At 35.8% G+C, this 27,687-nt stretch overlaps 1 protein-coding gene across 5 annotated transcripts in view; it reads right to left on the reverse strand.

Moving 5' to 3' along the window:
* LOC128890320 (TGF-beta receptor type-1) overlaps positions 1-27,687 on the reverse strand; it is a 61,919-nt gene that overhangs the window by 24,884 nt on the left and 9,348 nt on the right. For 2 of the 5 annotated variants that reach the window (XM_054148698.1, XM_054148697.1), the window contains exons 2-3: positions 25,522-25,636; positions 881-1,089 (exon numbers count right to left, since the gene is read on the reverse strand). In XM_054148698.1, the coding sequence (XP_054004673.1) occupies positions 881-1,089; positions 25,522-25,636 (324 nt within the window). Of the gene's footprint in view, positions 1-880; positions 1,090-9,223; positions 9,379-20,701; positions 20,860-25,521; positions 25,637-27,687 lie in introns of all 5 variants that reach the window. The other 3 variants (XM_054148699.1, XM_054148701.1, XM_054148700.1) reach the window with 3 other exon arrangements.

The following is a 27,687-nucleotide window of genomic DNA, read 5'->3' on the forward strand; positions in this document are numbered from 1 at the left end:
TTGTGTCGAATTCTTCTTAAGAAAAAGTTCCTTGGAAGTGACTACCAACGTACAGCCTAATTGGTTCAAGTGCAATGGATTAAGAATTACTTATCTTTTCCTAAATTGTTCATTGACTCCGATTAGAAATTGAGCTTGAAAGGTTTAAGAACCACTGCTCTCAAATAAATGGTTTCCAACAAGAATTTCAGGATTTTGTTTTTTAAATCATCATTCATCTTTAATTGTAATCATGTACAATATATTCATTTAACCTGATAAATTAATAAAACGTTTAATATAAATTCATTTACAAACAACTACAGATTTTAAGAAACATTATTTATTGGACCATTTTCAAATAAACTGATATATTTAAAAGTATTTTAGACAAATTATTCATTAAAAATATTTGAAGAAAAATTATCTATGAAAGTATTTTTAACACGTTGATCGCCACGTCACCCATATGTGGGTGACAGTGCTTTTCACTGAAAAACGAAAACTATTAATTCTGAAAGTTAAGTGTCAAGAGTATTAGTCTGGCAGTGAACGTGTTAAACGAATTGATTTACTACGAATACTTTATTTTACACTAACTTTGAAGCTGAATAAGTAATCATATCGTATTCGACACATCTCGAATTTTCTTTTTCTTTTAAATCATGTGCCTCAAAGAGATGCAGGTGCTATTCTCATCCAACTGACCCATCGACTCTAAACTCCCACATATATGTTTTACTAAAAACCAAAATCCTGATGTCCCTTTAGGAGAACCATTTACAGTTTCTTCGAACTTGTTCATATTTGAAATTAACCTCGCCATGAAATCTCACATAGATTTTCGGAAATTTCGAAAAGACGACCTTGGAAGGAACCACAGCGTGCACGGAAGCTGTACCTCGTCCGAGGTAATCGGTGATTCGAGAGTACGGCCCACCTCTATCCGCGCGAGGGAGAAAAGAGGGCCTTAGGTCGCGATTGCAGTAGTCGGCGTGGTCGCAGCAGGCGACCACGTACTCCACGTCACCTGGACCGCGTAGCGTGCTATTCGTGCTGCACCAGACCGAGTACTCGGCCGTCGGGAAGAAGCCCGCCTTATCGTAACACCTGAGAACAATTTGCGTCATGTACACCCGGTTCTGGGCAACGTCCAAGCACCCACCTGACGAAACGACCATCGCGATCCCGCCTTTTCATTCGCAGTTTCGGTCGAGAACCCGGCGGGGGGAAAAAGTACAGAGAATCTTAACGGTACCTTGCCGACGGGACGTGGCCATTTTCCTTTTTATCTCGGATCGATAAACGTTTAAGGGAGCCTTCTGGTCCGGGACACCGAAAACGGCCGACCTTTTCGTGGATTCTTTTTACTGGCCCTGTTGATCGGGCCTTTTTCGAACTTGACTCGTCCCTGTGCACGTATTTTAAGGAGATGTGTATTTCTTTTCATGGAGAAGAATTGTTCATTTATTTGGTGGATTGTATGAAGAAGATTATTAGGCGAACCGTTTCAGAACACTGAAAGGAGGAATGGTTTTAGGAATTTTAATTGCTGGAAATGTTGATAATGGTTATTTCAAACTTTGCATATTTATTTGTACTTATCTCAAGAAAATGTGTGTGTGTTTTTTTATCATACAGAAATATTAGTTTATTGAAGAGATGTATGAACAAGAATGGTAGGTAAACTGTATTTCAAGATGCTAAAGAAAGGTGGAATTTTAGGAATTTTTATTCGTGGAAATGTTCATAGCTATATCAAACTTTGCATATTTATTTGTACTTATTTTAAGAATCTGTATGTTTCTTTTTTTTTGCAAAAGTCGTTATATGCCTATGTAAAATATAAAAATAAAATAAATCTAGCATTTTCACAAATTCCAAATCCAGAAGGCTCCCTTAAAAGAGGAACGCGCTTGGGTACGCGTATTGTAAATAAATCACGGCCGCAGCTGGCCGGTGGTTTTTCTTTTTCACTTTGTCGCGTCCGTGATAAATTACTCTTATTACGTGGTTATGAATTCGTAAAGGCACAGGCCGCAGAATAACAGCGGGCGAAATAAGTTTGAGAATTAATCATTAATAACTCGCGATCGGGTTCGGTACTCGCTGTTTCTTTCTCGGGTAATTTGCTGTTAAGGTGCCGTATTATAACGTCGTTATCTCCAGCCCTTCAGGGACGAGGTGTTGCATTAAACTTTCGTTTCTTTCTTATTTTATATATATTTAGAAACGACTGGGAGTTGCGATGACGAATGACCGATCCATTCGGAGTGTCATCTTTAGACATGTGTCGCGTTGTAATTATTCTGTACAGGGTGAGTCGATAAGAATTGTCACAAAGCCTGGAATAAGTCGTTATTTATTCACCTTATACAAAAATCTTTCAAATTAAATTTAATACATAGAGATGTTACTAGAAAAAAATGTTTTGTTTGAAAGGGGATGTACCATGATAAATAAAGAAATTTTGTTAAAATCCTAATTTTCGAGATTTGCTTAAGCCAACATGAACAGGATCAGACCGCTACGAGATATGAGGAAAAAAGGTTTTTTAAGTCTTTAATTTTTATTTTTGAAACTGATATAAGCTGATATTTATTTAAAATTCACACGTCTACGCCGCTTAGAATTTCTAGCAAAAATCGTCCCACAGTCAGAGGGTTAATAAATATACAAGAATCTTTCGTCTCCAGTATGTTCTACTAAAATATAACAATAAAAGTACATAATTTAAAACTAGTCCTACCAATAACTATTCCAACTAATTCTTATTGAGTCACCCTGTATAACGCTGAATAAGAAATTCAAAGTCACAAATGTTGCCTTGTTTCGACGAGCTATTAGTTGCAATATTGAATAACGATGAACTTCGCCCACGTAAACAATTTCACAAAAATTGGTACCAACGATGGAATAACAATGTTCTGTTTACGAATAGATATATTTTCGCTGAGTCGATTGTACGAAATACTGACACTTTGACGCTTTGAACTTGACATTTGTGAAACCGTGGAAATATACAACGCTGACTCTTTGAATTTTTTGACAACTAATCTATTCCGTGAACAACCGTACAACAAGATACCATTAAGCGTAACATGTTTCTGCACCGGTCGAAAGTGAAGATGGTCTCGGTACTTTCGTAGATTTTTACTGTTAATGATAAGTTCTTTAGTCCCTGAAGGGAAACTACGACGGTCACGCGAGTGCCCCGTTCATAACCATGTGGACGTTCATCAAATTTAATTAATAAGTGATATACGCTGTAAATTATTACTGTTAAATTTATTGCTATCAAATTTTATTTCACTCGTGTATTTATTAACGTTTAATGATATTAACTCGTATAAAATGTTTAGAAAATGTTCAATGGAGAAATTAATAGCTTGAACTCCAAGATTAGCAAAAGAAATTTTATCCTACATTCATTAATTAAAAGAAAATTGAATTATTTTTATATAATTGCTGGTGAAACGTTAAATAAACTATTGATCAAATATTTTCTCGAATACAACACAAACTAAGTACAGAAACACAAGTGAATTCATTAATGGATTTTAATATTTTTTGGATTCAATTATTCTAATTGAAATGTCCACATACTTATGAGCAGAACTATACACATATATAAAATTGCTAAGATATATACAGAGTTTCGTAAGCTGTGGACTGGCAGGTAAATATCCCATTATAATCGAGGCTATAACAGTTAACTCGGTCGTGTACCGAGTTGATTGCGTTCCTTTGCTCTCGCGATTCTTTTCTTTTTTCAAGAGAGAAGATCCACGACAGCAAAGGAACTAGAAATATTAAATCGAAAGGGCGTGCAGAAGTAAGAATAATAATAGCTACAGCCGTGAGTACAATCGAAATGTCGGTGCAAGATTAGTTCCTACTCCCTGGTTGAAAATTATCAAGGAACTCCGTGATTAGTGCAGTTTAAGTGCACCGCAGGGTTTACTTTAGAATGACGTTTAGCATTAATAAATAACAGCGAGTCACGATTTACATTATTCGGTAAAATAGACGTGCTGATTATTGTAATTGAGTTCACCAATATTTTTTAGTTGAACATTAATAATAATAATAATATCGAAGTAAGAATTGAATAGCATTCTATGTAATCGCTGACACGATTTCTTATAAAGTTTCAGGTATTACTATCATTCTTCAAACTTCCAGAAAAATCAATCAACTGCATTGAACGTAATAATTGGACTGTGGGTTACGCAATTATAGCAAACGAAATTATAGGTAAATCTGTCATATAATAAAAATGTTTAGAAAAATTCACCAACATCTGAGAAATATTTATGGCTATTATTATTAGAATATACAATGACATTATTAATGTTCTTGTGTGTATAGTATGTAAGGCATACTTTCATTCAAGTATCAATTCTTTTTCTGCATCTATAAAAATGTAAATGTGCATGAACATCCACAGCCCAATAATAACGTAACACCACCATTAAAAAATAACGCATTTAATAGCAAATTTGTCATTCAATGATTCGTTCGGATCTTGCAGCGACACTTGAGATATTTTACGACTATCGACGACTAAAGGAAAGGTTAATACGTGTGATCTAACGGGATTTATATACAGAAGGATTGCATGAGGGAGACTACAACGGGGCTGGACGGGAGCGCATCTAAGTAAGAACTCCTTTTTCGAAAGGAAATTGAAAGAAAATATTTACAAAAGATGTCCTTTTCGCAAGGATCTGTTTACCAACATCACTACTTGTCTACTTTCGTTAGAGAGTGCAGAGAGGAGAGATATGGCAACATGCTACCGGTGCTTTCCAAGTTCACTCGGGAGAACTTCCGGTCCCCGAGCGCTTGTAAGCAAAAAAATAAATACAGGAGGAGAATACCTTGAAGTAACTAGAACCTCCATAGGTGGCAAACATTTTTACACCGTTCCCCGTATTTTAATGATAATCCAACATCATCGCGCCGCTTTATTCTACATTCGCTACTAATTGTTTACCCAAAAAGAAGAAATCACAAAATGCTACAGTTTTTACCCCGTATATTTTACAAACCTTATCGCTTACAAAAAATATTTTAAACAGCGTTAACAAATTCAAGCAGAAAGACATTTATTGTGTATATAGAACCGGCTATGCTGCATGAAAAGAATTTGGGGAAGGATGCGAACAAGAAGGGATGGGGGTGGTACATTTTTAAGGGGTGAAAATGTGAAGATAAAAAGAGAGTATTATCGACCATGTATAAGGGAATGATGATCATTTTTTTATTTTAAAAGTATTTATATTTTTATATTTCATTTTAATTAATTGTTACGAATTTTCGTGTTTCTTTTCAAGGAACTACGCCTAAATCTATTAAACATTTACTGCCTCAATTAATATGAATACTTTGAGTTTTTTTTTTTTTGTTTTTAAGACACTTTTATAAGTTTAATGTCAGTGTCAATAATATTACTAAAAAATGACTGAATAAATGTATAATATAAACTTGTACAGCTTCTGCAATTTTTATTTTTATAAATACGACGTTTTCTTAAGAACAGTACCGTAAACATCAAGAGTTAGGTGTACAACAAATAATAATAAATAAATTTGACCCGATGCGATGTTTTACGCAGTGTATCGAAGTAAGTAAAATAAAAGACCTGTTCAATAAATAAAAATGAAACGGGTATCGATACGAATGCACGTAATTTATGCAAACCTTAAGTATACACCATCGTCCTCATATAAATGGTCGTTAATACGTATCGATAGTATCGCGTTAAACGAGACCTACTAAGGCTGTTCGCATTTACGTCGAGCGAAAGGAAGCCATCGCGTGAAGAATGGTCCAAGTTTCGCGGGACGACAACGAACATCCTCGTAACCCGCGTGTAACGCGAATGGAAGCACAGGAGGTGACAACGGTCGACTATATTGTGCTTTATCGGATACATGGAAACGGGACAGGCGGAACGAGAAAGAGAGAAACGCGGATTCGCATGTAGCGCGTTATGCAGCGCGTCTACATGGCGCAGAGTGGATCGCGGATTCTACACTCTTGGAACTAGCATATGCACGCGAGCGAGCATTATGACATTCCTCGTATTTGTTAATATTGTACATTCAGGACTCGGCCGAGCTTGGAACTTGAAACATTTCCGTTGCTTGTAGCGCGACGAGAAATCGTCTATGGAGACAAATATTTACCTCCAAGGGAGAAAATATTGTGTTTTAGAGGCAAATGTTAACACTTTATGCACCGAGAGGCTATTTGTAAGCATTTTTTTTAATTTCCAGTGTTTAGCTTATGGAATTTATTCATTGTTGTCTAATTTGCGGTGCTCAATTTGGGGAAATTGATAAAGCTTCTTAGTGCATGTGTCGGAATATTTGTGTTTAAAAATATCTGAAATTAACAAAGTCGCTGAGTTGTAGTTTTTTCATATGAATATTGCGTGGCGACCACTCTATCTCAGAGCTGGGTTATCTGAAATTCAAAACACAAGCAGTATTGAATAATATAATAAATTATTTAATTTAGCCTGGATTGTTTTTATACTTAACAAATGGGCGTTCTAAGGATTGTTAGATACAGATTCACACTATTGCAAAAATATTTTTAAAAAACATACTGCTCGATAACACTTACATAATTGAATGTATTATTAAAAAATGCTTGTGTATTGAATTTTAGATAACCCAGCTCCGAGATAGAGTGATCATCGTAAAATACTCATGTAAGAAACGATATCGTCGCAACTGTGTTCATTTAAGATATTTTTAAATACAAAAATTGCAACTCACGCAACGAGAAACGTTCTTTCGAATTATCTACAATGTATTACCAGAAAATTAGCTGTTTGTTCAGACAAAATTGTCATACATGTACCTTTTTTGAACCGTCCTAGATAGGTATTCCTCCTTAATACTTTTGGTATGTTAGTGGGTTGACAAATTTGATTATATATGTAGAATATATTGAATATATTGACCAATTGACCAAATTGACCTTTGGTAACGAAAATACATCATTCCGATGAAAAAATAAAAAGATGTGACTTTTAAATTCAAAAATAAATGACCTCGAGAAAGAATCTTCTTGGTCGCAATATCTTCCCCTTCAAAACAAATATTTTTGCCCATAGAAACTCCCTCGTATCATTAAAAGCAATGGAAGTATTCCAAGCTCCAATCTTTGCTGACTTACCCTATATACAGGGTGAGTTGCGAAAAGTAGGTCGCTTACACATCTCTTTTAGGATTGAATATATGAGACATGGCCAGAAAAAAAATTTTATTGTATCACATTTCTCCTCTTAAACAATTCAAATTTTCTTTTAACATTTTCTCCTATCTTCAATCTCAAAAGAGATACTCAGACATTCTATTTTTCGTGACTCACCCTGCATACGCAAGGTAAGGTAGAAATTCTGCCCATCAACAGTAATTTCGATATTTTTAGACATACAGAAAGCTTGTGTAGAAAAATTGAATTGTGACGTAAGGTGGAACGTGATGTGATAAAGCGACGTGATTTGAGAGGTGGGGGAGAAGGGGTGGAGGTGTAAAGACCATCTTTAGGTCAACTTCATTTTTTGTATCAGAATTACCAGCTTTTTAAAGTAGAATCCGAAATAATAAAGAGTTGTAATATTGATATTACAATCTTCAAACAACTATATTATTTGCAAGTCTCAAAGCCTCTAGTATTAATATCTAGTAGACAGTATCATAACGCTGCTATATGTGTTATGTAAAAATAAATTCAACAACCTGTGACTCAAGATCCTCCAAAGTCGATCAATCTCAACTAGTACTTGAACAGTAACCCTTTGGTATCTAAATATCTTCAACAAAATTTATCCTAGGATAAATATACCTCAATACACTCGTTCTCAGAATTCATTACATCATCAAACTCTACCATAAACAAATTTACAAAAACATTTTACTTTAAAAAATAAAGTTAACCTTTAAATTATCTCCACGTCTCCTGCTTAATAAAAATAAAAACCAACGCTACCATAACAAGTCCCCTTTAACGTCACGCAATTTTTACACACTCTTCTGTTTCTAAAAACATACGCATATGTAGACGCCGAATAATAAAACTGAGCGCGACAGAGTGAGAAAGAGACAGCCAGAGCGTGTGAGCAGGTAAGGCGACAGGTGTGCGAGGGAGACGCAGCGTACATTGCCGGAGGCCGTAACACAATGCACAATTCTGCACGGTTGAAGGATAAAGAAAGAGAAATGGTTGCGATCAGCCGACGGATTGACATAATAAATATGCGACAAAAGTGCACGGACCAACTGTACGTAAACGCAGGTACATCGTTAACGATCATTCTTAGCCTGTGCACAATTGAACAGCGACGTGTACGATGGCGGTGTGTAAAAGTCGAAGCAGCGTACGCGGAGCGACTGAATCGGAGGAATAATTATATAAAAAAAAAAAGCATCCTAAAGAGTCGACAGCATGGGAAAATTTAATTGCTACTTCTAACTAACGAGATCCTTGTCGAAAGGCGAGAATATGTACTGTGCGGAGACGAGATGTTGGCTAGCGACTCTGATTGGTCGCTATCGGTACACCAGTGATTTAAATGCGACGTATTATAATTTTGTATAAAATGAAAAGAAAGGACTCGATAGAATACGATGTATTTACATAATTTTATCTGAGAGGTGTAATATTCTTTAAACCTGCACAAATAGGTTTACAACTATAAAAGAAACTGTAACAAAATAATCTCCTGGATTATATTACAGAATTTTATAGTACAGTATAGATTATGATATAGGATTCTATAGCGTAATCAGTATTATATATATATAGATTATAATGAACAATATATCGTATACTATAGTATACTATACTCCTTGATTATACTATAGAACTTTATTGCGTATTATACTACCAAGAATATTTTTAGTATACTACCTACGCAATCAAAGAGATTATCCTATAGAATTCTATATTACAATCTGTCCTATACTGTTACTAATCACGTTCGACTATCCAACATTACGTCGCCGCATAGTACAGGCGTTCCCGATTCTAACGGAAATCAGTCCGAAACAGTGAAAGATCGGTTACAGTAACCAGCTAGCAGACTAAAAAGTGCTAGAAAGAAAGATAGAGAGAGACCAATGATAAAGGAAAGAAGTTGTGTGAGGCATAGAAAAGGAGAGCTGCAGCAAAAGCCAGAGGCCACCTGCAGAGTTTTCGCTACTTCCAGGTCGATGGACTGTACCTTCTTTGTTGCGAGGGTGCAGCTGAGGTTTCAGATCCCGATTGCAAAAATCCTCTTTGCAGCACTCGATGACAAAGGTCGTGTTTCGCGAGACGCTCGTCATGCAGAAGATGAGCGGCTCGGGCTGCGACGACGACAGCTGTTTATGCACGCACCTTCAAGCCGAGTTTGCACCAGTTTCAGAAAATGTGACAAACCAACGAAACACGTCAGGGGTGGGGCATGGTCGTGCATCGCCATTTTCTTTTTTATTATTGGCAGCCTGACTTTGTCAGAATGCGATTTTCAAGGACGATATCGAGGAGGACACGGGATTAGGTTGGTTTCGAGGGAATTAACGTCTTCGTTCGAGAATAAAGTAACGTTGAAGGAACTCTTTTCTTGTATGCTCAACTTTATATGTGTTATTGGGTGTGGGAATTAGTTCTATGTCTACGTTCAGGCATTTGTAAATGTTGTTCAAATTTATATACTTACTCGTCATTTTGGTACTTTAAAGTACCAACCTTCTGAGTCTTGAATTATTACAATGTATCTATACACGTAACCTAAGTCTCAACTTGATGGGCATTAGATGAACTTTAGTTGCCATTTTGCTAATTATTATTCTTCTGATAGATTGAAAGTGTACCTAACAATTATAACAATAATTTTGTCATAAAATCTTGCTAATAATTATTATAATTACCAAGTACACTTGCAATGTGTTAGTAGAACATTAATAAGTAAAATTTGTTGGCTACTAAATTTAACATGCAATGACCACCAGGTTGAGATTTATATTATATATTTAGATTCACCATAATGAAGAACTTGAAAAACATACAAGATTGGTATGCACTTTAACATAACGAAATGACTCCATATTCGAGTCACCTTTTACTTTAAATTAAAAAAAAAATCAATTATGTATACTAATAATGCAGAAAAATTCTATGCAAACTTAATCATAAATCCCACCTTTTATTAATGGGATAACACTTTTTTCGATATTTGTCGTCTATGAATTGCGGTTGCAAGACTCTGCATAGAAGCAACAATTTAATTTAAAAAGAGAAAAGAGTTAGCACTGACGTTGCGTTAAGTGAAACTTAAATCAATATTTGTTTAACAGTTCAGTTGCTCGTACTCTCGTAGGGCGCCACGCCTGGCGTCAAGGGGTTATGGAATAATCAAGAAGAAACAAGGAATCTATCTTACTAAGAATAATTAGACTCCGATATAAATTGAAAAGTTCGCGATAGAGAGTATTGCGTAACGATACAACCGTAAAGAAATCAAAAACAGTGAAGTCACTGTCTAAAAATATCCATTTTATTCGGTAACGCAACAGACCGGAGAATAACCACTTAAGAAATGTAATTTATACAAGAATAATGCAAAAGATTGATAATGTACAACGTACTGAATTAAGTGAATGAAATCCTTATAAATTTTTTATTTTAGTTGGAGGGTCAGTAATTTAATACCAGATGGGTAAGAAAAATTTTTTCCAAATTCTTGAATATTGATTTCAAAATAATTGGTGAAAAAATGTCTAATCACTGTATGAAATCTACCATGCAATGCACTGTCGAAATATGTACTCGAAATTATAATCTTCCTTGAAAGTGGTATAGTCGAATTTTGTTCAATATTATGTATACTTAAAATAATAATACTCTAAAACGAGTCACCTAAACGTAATATCAAAATCATCCTTCGTAATATTCCTTGTATCTTCCTTTCAAACGTCCTGTTCCAAATGAAATCGATTACTTCGCAAACCACGGTTAAACGGGGATGCTGACGCGCGCGTGCTCGCTAAACAAACTTCGGCAAACTTCAGAAAAAGAAACACGATCGGGCGAAACTTAATAAACTCAACAAAAACGGAGCAGGAAGGGAGCATAGACGGAAGAGCTGTTAAAAACAAAAAAGAAAAGAAAAAAGAAAAGGGAAACAAAAATATAAATATATGTAAGGAAGAAAGATTTATATATATTATATATATATAAAAATATGTTCAACACCGTGCAACTCAACACTCGTTTGCGATACCTGACAGTGGGGGTAGCCAGTTGTAGCAGATCGTCGTTCCTGAAATTATTTCACTCCCGATGAGACGAACATAGGAGAAACCACGAAACCAGGGAAGAAAAAAAGGCGCAAACGTTACGTCGATATGTCCACGACGCATATCAGCTATCTTTCAACCTTTTCTCTACGTTTCTTACTCATCTGTCCTGTTAATCGATTTGCTCTTTTCTTTTCGCGAAGATGGAGAAATCATCGTCGAGGATGTTCCAGCCCTCGCTTGTCCGGCTAAATCAAAGCAGGCACTACGTAACAAACCGAACTCGTCACACCAAAGTGAAAACGAAAGAGGCAAAAAATAGTGAAAGAAAAACTGAAACAAAGGAGGGCAAAAAACAAAGGTAGTTAGGAGCAAAAACGATCGTCATTGCGGATGCAGTGAGATGTTGGTTAGTAGTTCAAAGGAGTTCGTATCAAACGGAGATATGTGAAATCAAATTGTCACCAAAAAAAAAAATAAAAACAAAAAATAAAATGTGGAAGACGGGGACAAGATGAAAGGCCAAACAATGCGCAAGTGTGAGAAAATCGACGACTCGACGCGGGGATCCGACCTCAAGGTGATCCACAACGAGCAGGTAATTCGTGCTCGCTCGATTCGCGGCTTGCTGACGCATAATGTTTGACGATCGCCTGGCGGAGTTCGTTCTGCGGTACGTATCCGGTTTAAATGCACACGTTCAATTACTTCTTAGAGCATTGAAAAGATGAGACAGTTGTTTGGTTCGAATGGGAGAAAACCTGACCACGATTTCGCAATAGTACACTCCGCGGCAAGATTAACACGTTGACAGACTGATTCGCATGAGAATGTCTGCAGGACTAAAATTATAGAGTTCATAGCAGTTTCCAGAAATATACAGTTTTAATAAAATGGCATCGTTCGAAAGTAAAACATACAAATTTAGCCTAAAATTACGGTACTTAAACTTCCATAAACGATCAAATATTAATATAATAAAAAAATCTTACATATTTCGCTGGAAAAAATGTGATGATTACATGGAAATATTTTCTTTTTATATTGTTTAATCAACTAATTTCCACGAACTTCAAATCCACGAATTCTGTGATTTTCCCAGAAGTTTCAGGTGCTCCTTTAATTTTGTCACAGAGTGTATACATGATTGACCGAACTACGTAGCAATGTTATTGTTACTCTGCATGCGATTGCTTCTGAGGTATTAATTTACCTGAGCGATTCGTATGATATACCTCGTAATGAATACACGTAACTTTATAACACCGTACAAACACATCGCGTTAAGTTTGGGATTAGCTTTAAAGAAATCATTGTCGATATTGAAAACTAAGAAGTGACAACCTTGCGGAAAATTATCTTCCATTACCATAACTCAAGAAGTATTCAACGAGCTGGATAACACGGTTCTACACAGTTTTTTATTAGGTATCGTTATGAGCAAGTGAGCTCAATTGATTTCGTATTTGAATAATAATTCTAGTTTCTTCGATCGAAGAACAGTGTAATATAAAATACCAGTATGTAGTTTAATAGCAATTGAAATCAGTATGAAGCGTAGAAAACGATACTATACTACTATACTAAACGATATTATAAGATAGATTTAATATTTAATTTAATATAATAATAATAGAAACACATAACTTCCTTTAGAATAAATACAAGTCCTGAAATCTTCGAATATAGTGATCGAAATCACAATTGGTCGTACCCTCAGATTTTTTCTTACAAACCAAACAACTTTCTCAACTTTTAAATGATTTATTGCATAAGTGAGTGCATTCAAATCAAACCTACAAGATGCATCGTGTGGGTATCAAGTGAACTCTAGATACAATCATTTTTACACCCTGAAATCACCCTGCATATACAACGATTAAAAATACAACACAGGATAGGATACAGTCTCGTTGAATCCTCTTTAAATGAATTTTAAGGTATAAAGACACTTGAAATGAATGTGAAATATTTCAATCGTTTTTCAACATAATTCAGTAAATCATCTTTATGTACTGAAATCGTCCTGGATATAAAATGATTACAAATTTAACGTTCTCAAGTTGAGGTGCACATTTTTCAATCCTCTCTAATTGAATTATTAAGAATCAATCCATTTCAGATAAATATGGAATATTTCACTCGTTTTTCAATATATTTCAGTAAATCATCTTCACGTTCTGAGATCACTCTGAAGATAAAACGATTATAAATAATGGAGTCTGTAAAAGTGATAGTACATCCTTAAAAATTCTCTCGAATCGAATTTTAGGAATACCAAGGCATACCAAATAAATATGAAATATTTCACTCGTTTCTCAACATATTTCGTTTAATCCTTCTCGTGTCCCTAGGTCGTTCTATACACATAAAATGCTGCAAAGACATAGCACCCACAAGTTACGATGCACCCTCTCGAGTCCTCTCGAAACGAGTTCCAAGGGGTTTGCGTCCGATCGATGATCGACTGCGAGCGTCACAATGAAGGCCCATCGGCGCATGAAACTCGAAGCGCGAAAGGAAAAAGAGGTTCAAGCGGATGAATCGAAGTGGGGGAGGAGACAATGTCTGATAATTAGCCACGCTTTTATAACCCTGAAAATTCAGATTGATCTCCGACTCGCGTGCGCGAGCACATTCGCGCGCGTACACGCCACCAAGTGGATAATGATCCGCCGTAATCAGTTAATTACCTCGTTCGGGAAAAGCAAAACTTTTCTTTCTTTGTTCCTTCGGTGAACGTGGGTGCACGAGACGTGTTTTCGAGTACCGTACGGGAAGGAACTCGTTGTTACGATTTCAGAAGAGTTGATGCTTCTGCTTTAACCAGCAAAGACGCTTTTAGCCCGTGCGTCGATACCTGTGGCCACGCTTACGTCATATTTATTAACGGTCATTTCTTTTTTGGAGGATTGCAGATACGTTAATGATTCGCGAAGGTATCGGTCATCTGGGTCAGGGGACAAACCTACGGCACGCGATGCGATTTGTTTGGCTGAATTCTGAATGAAATTTTCATGGTACAAATCGATGAAATGTAGACTTTTTTAGAAGTAAATGTATAGTAAAAATCATCTGTGATAAATGAATATTGATACTAATATTAATGGTGAATCGATATTGGTATACATGACTGACGTAATAAAATGAGAAGACAAAATGAAAATATGTGCCAAAATCCTGAATAATCTCAAGAAATTAGCAAAATTAAAAAGTATGACATTGCGTAATCTCTTCTTGCACCCAGAAATTGAGACTCGTCGAAACGCGTAACTGTTCCGTAAAAAAAAAAGCACTAATAAACAGTCTCGCATACGTCATTTCAACACCCAAGGTCACAGGAGGAACAAACTCATCATCGAATAACACTGTTTTCTCCTTTCTCTCTCTCTCTTTCTCTCCGGATGCGTGTAACACTTCGTTACGTGCAGTTTAGCTTAACTACACGTTCACACCTGCTTTAAAGTCCAATTTCGCACGCGTCGAACGCGCATACGATTGAAGGCCCGTTGTAAAATTTACGTCACTGTCCAGACATCGCGCCGCTTACGCCAATTTCCTCTCTCTCTCTCTTTTTCTCTCTCTTTTTTTTTTTACCGCTATTCAAAACAACTTTGCGAGAGTATTTTTGAAACTAGCGTTTCGCAAGTGAACCGTTCGATTTAGAACTGATCGAACGTGAATTCGAGCTGGGAAGAAAAATTGAATTATTCTGTTCGAGGTAGATACTATTTCATTCAAATTTAAGCGATTTGAGTAGTTGGAATTTTTTGGAAATTTACTTTAGCTACCAGAAGGGGTCGAAAATTCGACTCGGTTTGGTTTGGACATTCGAATCGAATAAGGTTGTGATTACACTGCCTGTGAAGGAGCTAGAGATCGCTGGTGGCGTATGATCGATGCAGGCAATGAATACTAAGATCAATCTAGAGAAATGGGATCAAATTTCAATTTTTCTTAGTTGCCAAAACTGAACTAAAATTTTGCTGAATGTAAACAGAATGATTGGTGATACATGGCAACTCATATTAATGAATACGCATGTTTCTAACCATGAACATATTTTTATTATAAGGGTCTGTATAAGATCACTTGTATTACGTTTAATTCTGATTATTATTATGGAAAATAAATAATGTATATTCTCGTGGATTTTAAGGGAAAAATTCAAAAGTGTAATTTAAAATTGACGTTCTAAGGTGAAATACTCCTTTAAATGTGCCAAGAGTATATTATTATCAAAAATGCTATTTTGAAAAATCCTTTACGGCAGTTTCACTGTTAAAATCGCATTGGTCCAGTCGTTGCAGCCAACCTTCCCAAAGCAAAATTGATCAGCACTGTCCGCATTCCGCTCACTCGCAGCACCACATTCCCCTCGGTCCAGGACCGTTCTTTCTTCCTCCCTGCAGTGGCACTGTAACCCACAGCCCAAAACTTCAATCGTTTTTTCAAAGTACTCGTACAACTCTCTCATTATTAGTCGTGTATCGTCCATTTTTCACGGGTGCCCAATCGTCGCGCGTTAATTGTTGAACATAGCCATGATTTTCACTCGTCCAAGATGATCCAAGTATTAAATGATCGAAATATCAGGAGTCCAAGTATTAAGTATTTCTCACAATATCTATTTTACAAAGAAGAATTTATGTAATGTTTATCTTACTTTGAGAATATTCCAAGTGCGGTTTAAAGTACGTTAGCTAATTCTTTGAATTCATTTAAAAAACCATTGAGATATCACTCGATCTCTATGGCAAGTTTCGTACTTTAAGCAAACACTGCTTTAAAATGTTAAACATTCTCAAAGTTCAACAAATTTTACGTAAATTCTTCTTCCTCGAAAAAAAAAAATATCCTGAGAAACATTTAATGCTTGACTTTCTAACGTGGTTTCCTCCCTCAATCGATGCGAAACGCGTAGAGGAGAACGTGAGACTCGAGTGGCTCGAGAGAGAAAGCGTCTATATTTCTGCGCACCGAAATTTTAATCGGACGCAGACCCCGTGAGGCTCGACTGACCTAACGAACGAACGGAACACGTGGCCAGGCCAGTGCACCTTCTGCAAATTAGAAGAGGCGAACGCGAAACAGTGGGGAGAAAGAAAAATGACAAAAAAAAAAGAAAGGAAACACGAGTACCTACGATACTCGACTACCGCAAGGAATGCAGTTAATGATCTCGTTAGGAAGTTCGTTATTACGCCTGTTTTCACGGTTAGCTATAAGGAGCAAACGTGTGCGCGCAGTTTAAGTTGGGCGCGTCCGTGTGCGGTTTCGAGCGTGTGCCAGGGCTGGTCTGTGTATGCAAATGACCACCGAATGGAAATATTTCCGCGGCAACGGCCGCTACTGCGATGATAAAACAAAAACAATGGAGGGAATGATGTGTTTACGAGGCAACTCGAGCATTTTATTCGACCCATAATGCTCTCGATTCGCGGCTCGCGCTATTTTCGGTGAGATACGCGATGGGGAATTGAAATTAAACTTTATTGGTGGAGATTCGGAGGTTTAACCCTTTCGGTGCTATGGAATTTAGGAGGGTATATATAATCATTTAATGTGATTATACGGAATTTGGATCGTGAAGGTATTAAAGATCAAAATTAAATTTTAATGTAGGAATATAAAATAATCTACCATGATAATTAATCATGAGTAGTAATTGACTTATTAGGAGAAGGTGTATGTGAAATCATCTTTTAAGAAGGTCTAAGGGATGTTTCAATTGATAAGTCTCCTCCAAATTTCAATTTTAAGTTGACAAAAAGGAGTGTGACGAACACGCATTTACAAAGATTTTGAATTGTTAAAAATGTTACCTAGTAATTATCCAAAAATATGCCATGTAACACATTTATACCTATTCCAAATTATTGTAAATACACGTGTAAACATATGTTCCAAATCACCCTTCATTTTCTAAATTCAAAATTTAATATTATTCCTAGATTATATCATAAATCAATTTATCGAATATTTATATTCAAAATAAATTGTGAATTATCAGGACGATATAATAAAAAAGTTATATTGTATCGAATACAGATCAAATAAAATGCTCGGGTCGAATCGAGTCGATGAGCATACTATTATATTTATTCCCACGAATTAATCAATATTAAATAAGAGAAGAGTTTATTAAACAGAGTTTATCGAACGTCGGAGAGCAATGAAAAATGATTACAGGCGCGAATTGCAGTGAAAGTTATCGCGATAGGGATAATCCGTGATAACGATTCAAGCATCGGATTGGAAAGTTCTGCTCGCTTTTCTTCGGTTTCGAGATCACTATTTTTAAAACTCGCGAATCATTTCGTGTGCTTCCGTTCACTTACAGTATTTAAATTACGAGCGTGTCCAACATTCTCCGTGCATATTCGGTAACGTGCCAACCTTTCTTTGAATGCGTAAAAATATTCCCAGAGAAATATACTCTTTTCAAAGTTTCCTTGTACACCTAATAACTCCAATTAAGATTTATCCCTATTTTTCCTTGTATCCCCGGTATCTACAATTTAAAATGCACCTTCATTTTTTGTTAAAGTTTCTTTGTGTCCCTAGCATCTCCAATTAAGATTCATCTTTATTTTTTACTAAAGTTTTTCTTGTGTTTCCATTACCTCTAATTTAGGATTTACCTGCATTTCATGTTAAAGTCTACTAGGATCTCTATATCTCCAATGTAAAATTCATGTATATATTTTAAAGTTGCCTTATATCCATAAAATTTCCAACTTAAGATTCATTTACATTTTTTGCTAAAGTTTCCTTGTATTTATAATATCTCTAATTTAATATTCATCGTCATTTTTTATTCAAGTTTCCTTGTATTTTTAATATCTCTAATTTAAGATTCACCTTTACTTTTCCTCAAAGTTTCCTTCTTCCTCTAACATCGTCAACTTAACCTTTATTCGTATTTTCTCATCTGTACATAAATTATTACAAGAATAACAAAAATATAGAAACAGTGGCAAAAATAACTGAAATCTCTAAATTTACAGAATATGAAATTGAGCATTAAAAATTTTTAAAACAAGCTAATATCGAGCTGTAGTTATTTCTATCGTTTTCTTCGTGATACTTTTGAATATTAATCATATTTTCCCTTTACTATCAAAAATAAAATAGAATCATGCCATATTTGTGTTTTCTTTGTTCCATTTCAATATACGATCTTCTTTAAAAGAATTAATTCTACAAACCGTTACCTCGCGATTCCATTGGCTTCCAGCCGAGTGGAAAAAGCAGATTGCGCGTCTTTTTGGGCGCATGATTAATTCAGTGGCTGGCTATGGCACACGCGTTCGCAAATTAAATCGCAAGGCAAGGGATTAACACACTTGAACCGAGCTTACCGAGTTTCAGGCAAATTCGTGTGGATCAAGTTTGCCCAAAGCAAAGTAATTTTACGAAAAGTAGAAAAGTAGAGAGAAATAAAATGATCGTGAATTATTGTTGACACCTAGGAAACGAGTAGAACTTCCGGTTACCGACCAAGGTAATAATTACTTGATAATTGCTTTTATACAAATTGCCATCGATTGTCGGATTAATGAGCAATCATGAGCTTGATTTGTAATTTGGAATCGTAATAATTATCATTTTTAAGAGACACTTCCTTTGTTAGTATGTTGGACGAAAAAATAATTTGTGGAAGTCTTGTTAGTGCTACGTAAACTATCCAATTGAGAACGAAGAATAGGTGTATGGTATGTTAATTGAGGTTGCCTTGTGGTATTTCATATCGAAACTTCGAAAAAAAGAATCATTTAGATTTTGTTATATAATTTTGTTGTAGGGTAATCGACTATCAACAAGTGTAGCACATTATTTCAAATTCTAACGTCATTCCAGTGCAAAAGGTTAATCATGATTACTCATCGTTCACTAATCGTAATTATGAAATTGTATAATTTTTCCAACTGACGAGAAAAATATTTTTTTTAGACTTTGCATTTAACTCTTTGAGTGCTGTGGACATTTATATGCGTATCCCAACGCGTATGGCGATCATAACGATGACAATAATTTTCTGGAGCTATTATGTTTAATTCAACATAAACCAATTACAATAGCAACTTTGTGGATCCTCATAAACTCCATTAGCATAGTTCACACATTAACCGTTAGACGCTCTCATCGTCCACGCGGATGACTTTGGCAAGGAGCATCCAGCAACTCAAAGGGTTAAAGGAAGCTGGGATCCCGAGCGGTGTTTCGATTACAAACTCCTTCGGTCCCATGCTCGTCGGCCTTGCTCGCGGTTGTGTGGCGGGATATACTCGCCAAGCCGCGTAAACCACACCCAAAACGAACATTACGCGAATCATTTTGCAATTTCGCCTGCATCGATTTATAAAACTCGCACCATGGGAATTCTGCGCATGCCTACCGACCGGGCTTCCACCGCAGATTAGTGTGTCACTTGCGTTACACAGGGCCGCGCAGAGATGGCCAACATTTTATTCGAACAATAGGCGACGAATAAAAACACTTCTAGGCGATTCGTTCGACGTGAAATCTGATACTTATTCGAAAAAGTGTTTACTCGTTTTCACAACAAACAGGAAATAAATAACTCCACCCCTCGTATTTATTCAATAAAAACTACCAATTTCAATTATAAAATGAAATAATACTATATTATTACACTACATTATTTCATTTTATAATTGCAATTAATAATTTTTATTGAATAATACAAGGGAAGGAGTTGTTTATTTTCTGTTCGTTATGAGAACGCTTTTTTTTATGAGAGCACGTTGACGTTGGGTGATGGTCGTGAGAATTTCTAGAAAGTTGTAAAGTGTTGTTTCAAGGCATTTGGAAAATAAAGGATTTTTCAGAAGGGGTTGGACGATTTTGATTTATTGGAAATCCTTTTATAACTCTGTTTTGTAACCCTCATTGTAACTCATATCTAATTTTTACTGAAAAGTAGCAAGTAAAGAATCATTTACATCTTCTAGTCGTTACAATGTTTATCCAGCACACTGACTGCCAAATTAAAATTCATAAAAATGTCCACGTGGCTAAATCTTGTTCCAAGGCACCCAGAGAACTACATGATTTAACAATTATCACACTCCTTACTCATATAACCACACCAAATTAACAAATTCTATCGAAATTTTCATTTCCTCGACACCTAACTCTAAACATTAAATTCCCCAGTTCCTCGATAAAAAAATCCTATCGTTCATCGCGTCAACGTGCTAGATGATAATTTTGCCCAACCCTGGCAACACGCTCGTGAATGTTATGATCTCTCTCGAAATCTCTCGCAACAATACATAAAAACGACAAAAGGAAAAAAACGAAAACGTGAAAAGAAAAGAAACAGAAAACATTAGAGAAAAGAACACGTAGGTGGATTGGACTTCTGTGCCGCTGGTCGGCCAACAGAAGAATACCTGAGGATAATTCAGGCGAGTCGGGAGACAGTAAGACCGGATATAAATTCAGGTTGCAGTACTCTTTATCGCAGCAGATCCTGGACCGATAGATACCCGGCTTACTTTTGCAGGACAGGGGTGCTTCCGGCGGGAGCCAATTCTTTCGGTCGAGGCACCTTTCACAACATCACAATGTCACGTTTAGTATCATGCTCGCTGCATCGTATGACAACGGACACTCGCAAACGTGTCCAATCAATTAATTCAAATAATTGATTAAGTTCGATAGAATTAAATGTGGTAAAGAATGAAAAATAAAGTGAAAGCATAATGTAAAAGGGTTCTATAAAAGAGGCTTAAAAATTGTTAAAATGGAACGTAATATGAATACATCAAATGAACGGAATTTGAAGCCACTTTTTGAAAACCCTTTACATTGTATTTTTTCCCTATCATTTTATTACCAAGCTGTGCAACGAAGTTGACAAGTGACTGAATTCGATTTTCGTTGATTTCTTGATTCCTTCGTGTGAATACAAAAAGGCTATTTTACATATATGAACTAACCAAAAAATAAAATAATAAGAAATTTCTGTTAGATAAATTCGGATTTCATTCAATGGAGACTCGTATGGAAAAGAGTGTGAAGGGTTGTTGTGACAATTATTTGGCAGATCGATGCTAAAAGGGTTGAGTTTTATGAAAATTCTTGCGAATTTCTTTTTATTCAACAAGTATACACTATGTGGAGGCTTATGCTTCTTTCTGTCCATTGACTATTGTGAAATGGAACATCAAAATTCTCAATGGCATTGATATGCAAATTCACATTACAATAATTATTAACTTGATTTTCCATTTTAAGATCTCTAATAGATGCTCAGATCTCATACCCTTTAACGAATTCTATCATTTATATTAATTTGAAAAATGTCTGATTTTATTCAATTATAATTTTACTCTTATTAAGGTCCTTTGTAAAATTTTATCCAAATGTACAAGAGTATATCTTATTAACAAATATAGAGATTACTAAATTTAGAGTGCAGAGAATTTCACTTTTAGAATAAACTGATTTGGAAAGGATAGAAATTAATTACTTCGATATGTTTGACTACGAACCCGCCAGATAAATTTGAAATTATTGGGTTGGAAAGGGCAACGGTCACGTCACTTAATTGGTTGAAGCATTTGATTGTTTCCAGCAAAGTGACAGCCCTCGTCTAACGAGCACCTTCAGATACAAGTTCCTTCGATTGCCATTCGCGAAAATTCCGCGTGTCTCTGCACCTGGTCCTGCGAGCTCTAAGCTCATAAAGCGCACTCGGCCGTAAATCATGCAGGTAAACCGAACAAATTGCTGTTTAATTGCTAATCTTTGTGGCACTCAACTATGAACGAAGTATTCCAATTTGTACTGCACGAACAGCTACACCGTTTAGGTGTAGACCGTTCGTGGCATCATTTTCGATATAGATCTGTTTCTACAATCTATATTGTTTCATTTAATGCGCTTTTCCTTTTAAAAATTTATTTATTTAGACTGCCAAAAATTCGGAGTTTGTGTTTTTTCTTCAACACCACGTAATTGTGGAACAATCGATTTATTTATAAAACGAAGTTACTTTCAACCGATCTGCCAAAATTAAACATAGAATAATGCCAATCATAATAAACTCTTAAATAGGTTAATAATTCATAATGATTGGTTTGAACCGGAAATAGGCAAAATCAAGTAATCGATAAATATATGTCGAGTACTCCATTTCATAATCCAAATTTTAAAAATTATTGTAATAAATGACGAATAAACAGGTGTTTGTATCTGCTTAGTTAACACGATTCTTTATCTAAACAAGAATTTTGCCCATTTCTGGTTAAAAGAAGAATCAAACAGTAGAAAAAATTGAACGTGTCTCGCGGTTTAACCGCGTCACTTGTAATCATCCAACAGCAAGAAATTATCTCGTGCCGCTTTCACGTCTCAACCAATCAAATAATCTCGGTCATGCTATTTTCGATACGATCTCCGGCTGAATTATCCAAATTATCCGTCTGGCGCATTAAACATTTAGGCCCCATCCGCACGTCTGCGACCTCAGACTGTCGCATATCGTCACGGTCGATTTCGTTCGATTTCGAAACCGCATATTGTACCGTGCTTCTTTTAGTATACGAACCCACTCGTTGGAAAACCCATTCGAAGCTGCAATATATTCAGCGACCATACGCAAAACTTCTCTTCAACTTTGTGCAGTAAAAAAGCGACGAGTTTCATTCGAAACCATTTATTAGTCTTAGCAAGAATAAAATCGATGAAAAATTAGCCATAAAAGAGGCACAACGCCAGTCTCCAAGTCCAAAAATTACTGTTCCAATAAATATTAAAATTAAAATAAGAAAAATGAGAAACTTCTGCTGTGAGTTTCCAATGGAGTTGAATAAATTGCTAACCAAAAATTGGATCAACTTAAGGCTCCACTACTCAAGGAGAATATAGTGGAAACCTCTGTTTGAGTGAATAAATGAAAAATCAATAAGAATGGTATATTCGAAAGCACGAATTAATCGAATAATTAATTCTCTATCTGCTTGGAAGTCTAGTGATAATTGGTGGCTACCCCCACGCGTTTATCGAAAACAGAAAATGAGAAACAAACGCTGAAAATTCGCGTACAACAGGGATCGAGGTACTCGCAAAGTTTCTCGACATCTGTTTCGTTCGCAGCCCCGAGAAATCTGAAAACGGCGTCGTGAGGCGTTACCAACGCGACCATTGGCCGACAACAATAATTCGTTTCCGTCGAAACTCCCGAAACCAGGCGCTAATCATGGCTCGCAGGGCCAACTGGAAAAAAAGCGGGTAAACGTTCCTGGAAACTACGACGAGGGAATCGATCGGTAACAGAACGTGACTGTTGAACTTCCTTTCGCGGTGAAACGCGATCGAAGCGGCGGCAATTAGTCCTGCCCGAGTATTCCAAATATTCGGGCGATTCGTCGAATAGCTCGAAAAATGTACAAATTTTATTCACTAATTATTCCATAGAATTTAAAAATTTGTGCTCAATTATGAAATAGATTGTTTAGGGGTGACTGAATAAAATGATACGTGATTATTCAGGTGGATTTAAACAACAACACTTCGTTATTTTTAACCGTACTCAGCATTGGAATTTTATTTAATCAACAACGCCTGAGTAGGAGAATGTGCTTGAGAACTCAACAATGCTTGAACAGTATTCAATTATTCAATAGTTTATTCACCAGTGCTGAATTATTTAACAGTATGTGATTACTCAACCGTATTTTAAAAACAATATTTCGTTATTCAACTGTACTCAAGAATAAAGTTCTATTTAATCAACAATGCCTGAATAAAAGCAATGTGCTCGAGTATTCAATAATATTTGAACAATACTCGAACAAAATCATTCGATTCATTTGTATTTGTACAACAATATTTCATCATTCAAAGATACCTAATAATGGAACTCAGTCAACACTAATTAATCAACAGTACTCGAATATCAGTAAACAAATAATCGAATTACTCAACCCACTCGAACAGTAATTTTTTCGAGCTACTCGAATACTCGGAGACACCAATCTATAATTTCTCCCGTAAACCGACTCAGAGTTACCGAAACCATTCTGCGACGCGATAAAACGAGCATAATTTTAAACAACGCTTAAATGATGTAATAACGATAACTTTTATCCGACTCTTCACGGAGGAAGCGATAAAAAGAAATTTCACCGTCGAATCGTTGACTCCTTTCGTTGCGGATGATTCACCAATTCCCAGCAAACGTCTAATAAACAGTCAACGCGGAAATTAAACTGAAACATCATGCTCGTACTCGAAACGAGAAAACGTTATTATTTGTTTCCCCCGTGCGATAATCGCGCGTCGATATTACTTTCGTTTCAGATAACGGGATCACGTCAAGTAAAAGTTCAAATGAAAATTTATTACTATTCGTTGCGCGTCGTTAATCATCCAGTAATGCGGTAATTACACAACGTTACGATATTTATTGCACGACGTGTCCATAGGCAGGTACATCGTAGTAGAAATTTCCACGCTAATCGAGACACGTTTAACTGGATGTATAAATCGTTATTTAAACGATCCTCGTGATACGTCACGCGTGTTTAACCCTTTACGGTCCTATGTCGAGGGAGACCCGACGAAAATATATTGAAATCAGAAGATATGGACCGAGACGGGTTCGAAGGGTTGGTATATTAAGCTTTGCAAAATTGTATGGTATAGAGAATACAATTGTTTTAAGTGTACAGGATGTTTCGTTTAAACTGGAATATTTAAATACTTCATGAAATGATGATTTAAAAAATATTTTTACAGAAGTTATTTGGTATAAAGGGGGAGCATTATATGATGAAATAATTTTCAGAGTGATTTAGATAACAAATTCATTTTTTTTTTTTTTTTTTTTTTTTTTTTTTTATGAAACCTTGTATCTTTTTCTTTGTTTTCTAAACATTAAAATCCAATATTTGTATATTTAATATTTAAAACACAAATCAATATTTTCAAATGGAATCTTGCATATATTTATTTGTTCTCTAAATCTCCCACATTGTTGCACTTACAACAAAACTATTTACTCCACATAATGACTTCCTTTATACCAAATAATTTTTGTAAAAATATTTTTTTGATGGCTTCATTCCCTGATGGGATGTTTATTTATTATGTTTTAAATTAAGCAACCTGTATGTCGATTGTAGTACGACGAATCGACGACGAAGAGAACTCTTGGTCAGTGAAATTACTCTCTCACAACGAGCTACTCATGCATATACGTTACCTCCGAGCGTATGTGATAACATCATTCTCCAAGCTGGTGCTAGCAAAACAATAGCCATCGGTTTCGCACGTGTGATTGGTTTCCGTGCAAATGTCGCAATGACACTTCAGCAGTCCTGAAATACAAAGGACAGAAAGAATTAGGGAAGGTCGTTCAAATTAGTCGCAATTTACCGTTGCTTTGCGAGTATTTATGAGTAACATGATTTCTTGTTATATACAGTTCATAATTATCTATACATTGATTCATCACCGTGGAATTTACATTAGAAGGAAAATGAGTATTTTAAAATATTTTTATCGAGAAATTTGACGCTTAATGAAATTGTTCATCTTGGTCATGTAGTCATTGTCCATCTTCGTCATATTTGAAACGTTTCAAGGGCACATAGAGAATATGAAAGTCTTTTAGTGAATTTCAAATGATACAAATTTTGAGTTAGATGTTAAAAGCTGTGAAACAAAACACTCTGTTAAAATAATAAACTTGTATTACCGATTTTTTTCCTGAAAAGATTCTATATAATTAATTCAACGAGTAACGAATGAAAAATTATGTATCTCTTTACTGATTATTTAAAATTACTATATAGATTAGATCGAGGTTATCGAAATTTGTGTAACTTAAAGTTACACGATCAGATTTTAGTCTCGCTCTGTTCCGTGATTCGATCATCGTTATCTATAATAACTCGTTACATAATAGGCCCGCTAAAAAGGCATGCATGCCATAACTCATCGCACCAAAGCATTTTAGGCAAACATGATCGCGATAATAGGTGATTGAAAGTCCAACGTGATCCCAACGATCGCCAAGGCCAGTGGCGCATTATACTATAGGCAAAAAAGAATTCTGTCAGCATAGACAATGTTTGGTGCTTGATGAGCTTGGTGAATGATTCAAAAATTCGTATAACACAAAAACAAATAACAAATTTACACATACATATATATCTATATGTGAGGGTTTATAACAAAATTCAAATTATACAAAACTGTTCAATAATTTCAATTTGAATCTATAATCTAAAGAAAAATATTCATGATACTCGTATGATAAACCGAATATGCAAATTTAAAATTCACATTTTAACTGCAATAAATGTAGATTCAAAAATTGAAATGTAATAAATACTTAATCGTACTAAAATCGCCAAGCAGTAATGTTTCAAATTAAAAATGTAAAACAAAGAAAATACCGAACAGGATTGAGTGAAAATACCACCCCTTCCTCTATTGAATCATCACCAACAATCGTACCAAGCCTCTCAAGCACCGATGCTTGAAATTAAAACTGCTCAATGCTTTCTTCCAAGAACAGGGCCCCCAAATAGCATTTTGTCTTGGTCCCCATCAAGGTAGAAACGCGCCACTGGGCGAGGCCATCGACAGAATTAAAATAACGCGACCGAGTCGCAGGAAGGTCGGTTCACAGAAGAATTCCAAGCGTAATACTTCTCATCCGTCGGCTGTGGCACGTAGTCGGCCAGGATACACGGTTTCGGGCCGTGGCACGACTTGACGAAACGAGTTTAATTCAAGTCATTAGCGCACGCCCACATTGAATGGTCTCACGAGGACCGAACCCTCCGCGGCGAGCGCAACGGAGGGCCCCCTGAAACCAAAAGGAAATACCTGTATGGGATTCGCCGCATACCCGAGCCTCATAAAACGTTTTTTGCGCCACCACGAAATCCATTACGAGGGCCTTCCTGTGGCTCGTCCGAAACGAACCGAAGCCTCGATTCCAATTGCTTATTTCGCTTGGGAACGAGTCGATGATTCTTAATCACCTCTGTGCGGTAAACACGAACCCCCATCCCCCACGAAAGAATAATTTAGGATTGGTACATATTAGAATAGAGGCAAAACATTCTTGTACAATTAGTGATTTTATTAGAATAACTGCTCTGGTCATCTGCAAGTCAAAATATTATATTATAAATATTCAAATTTATCATATACGTTTAATAGTTAATGACAAATAATAATACTTTGTAATATTCTTCCAATTCGATTAAAACATTACACACACTGTTTCACACTGTTGGAAAACATTGAAATTATAAAATATACTTTTATATACTTGTTATTTCACGAATGAACCAATCTCTTTGTATTTTTCATTTTCATTTTACTTTTGTTTCAAACAACGAAATGAACACAG

This window comes from Hylaeus anthracinus, unplaced genomic scaffold (genome assembly GCF_026225885.1).
Source record: "Hylaeus anthracinus isolate JK02 unplaced genomic scaffold, UHH_iyHylAnth1.0_haploid 12000, whole genome shotgun sequence".
NCBI lineage: Eukaryota > Metazoa > Arthropoda > Insecta > Hymenoptera > Colletidae > Hylaeus > Hylaeus anthracinus.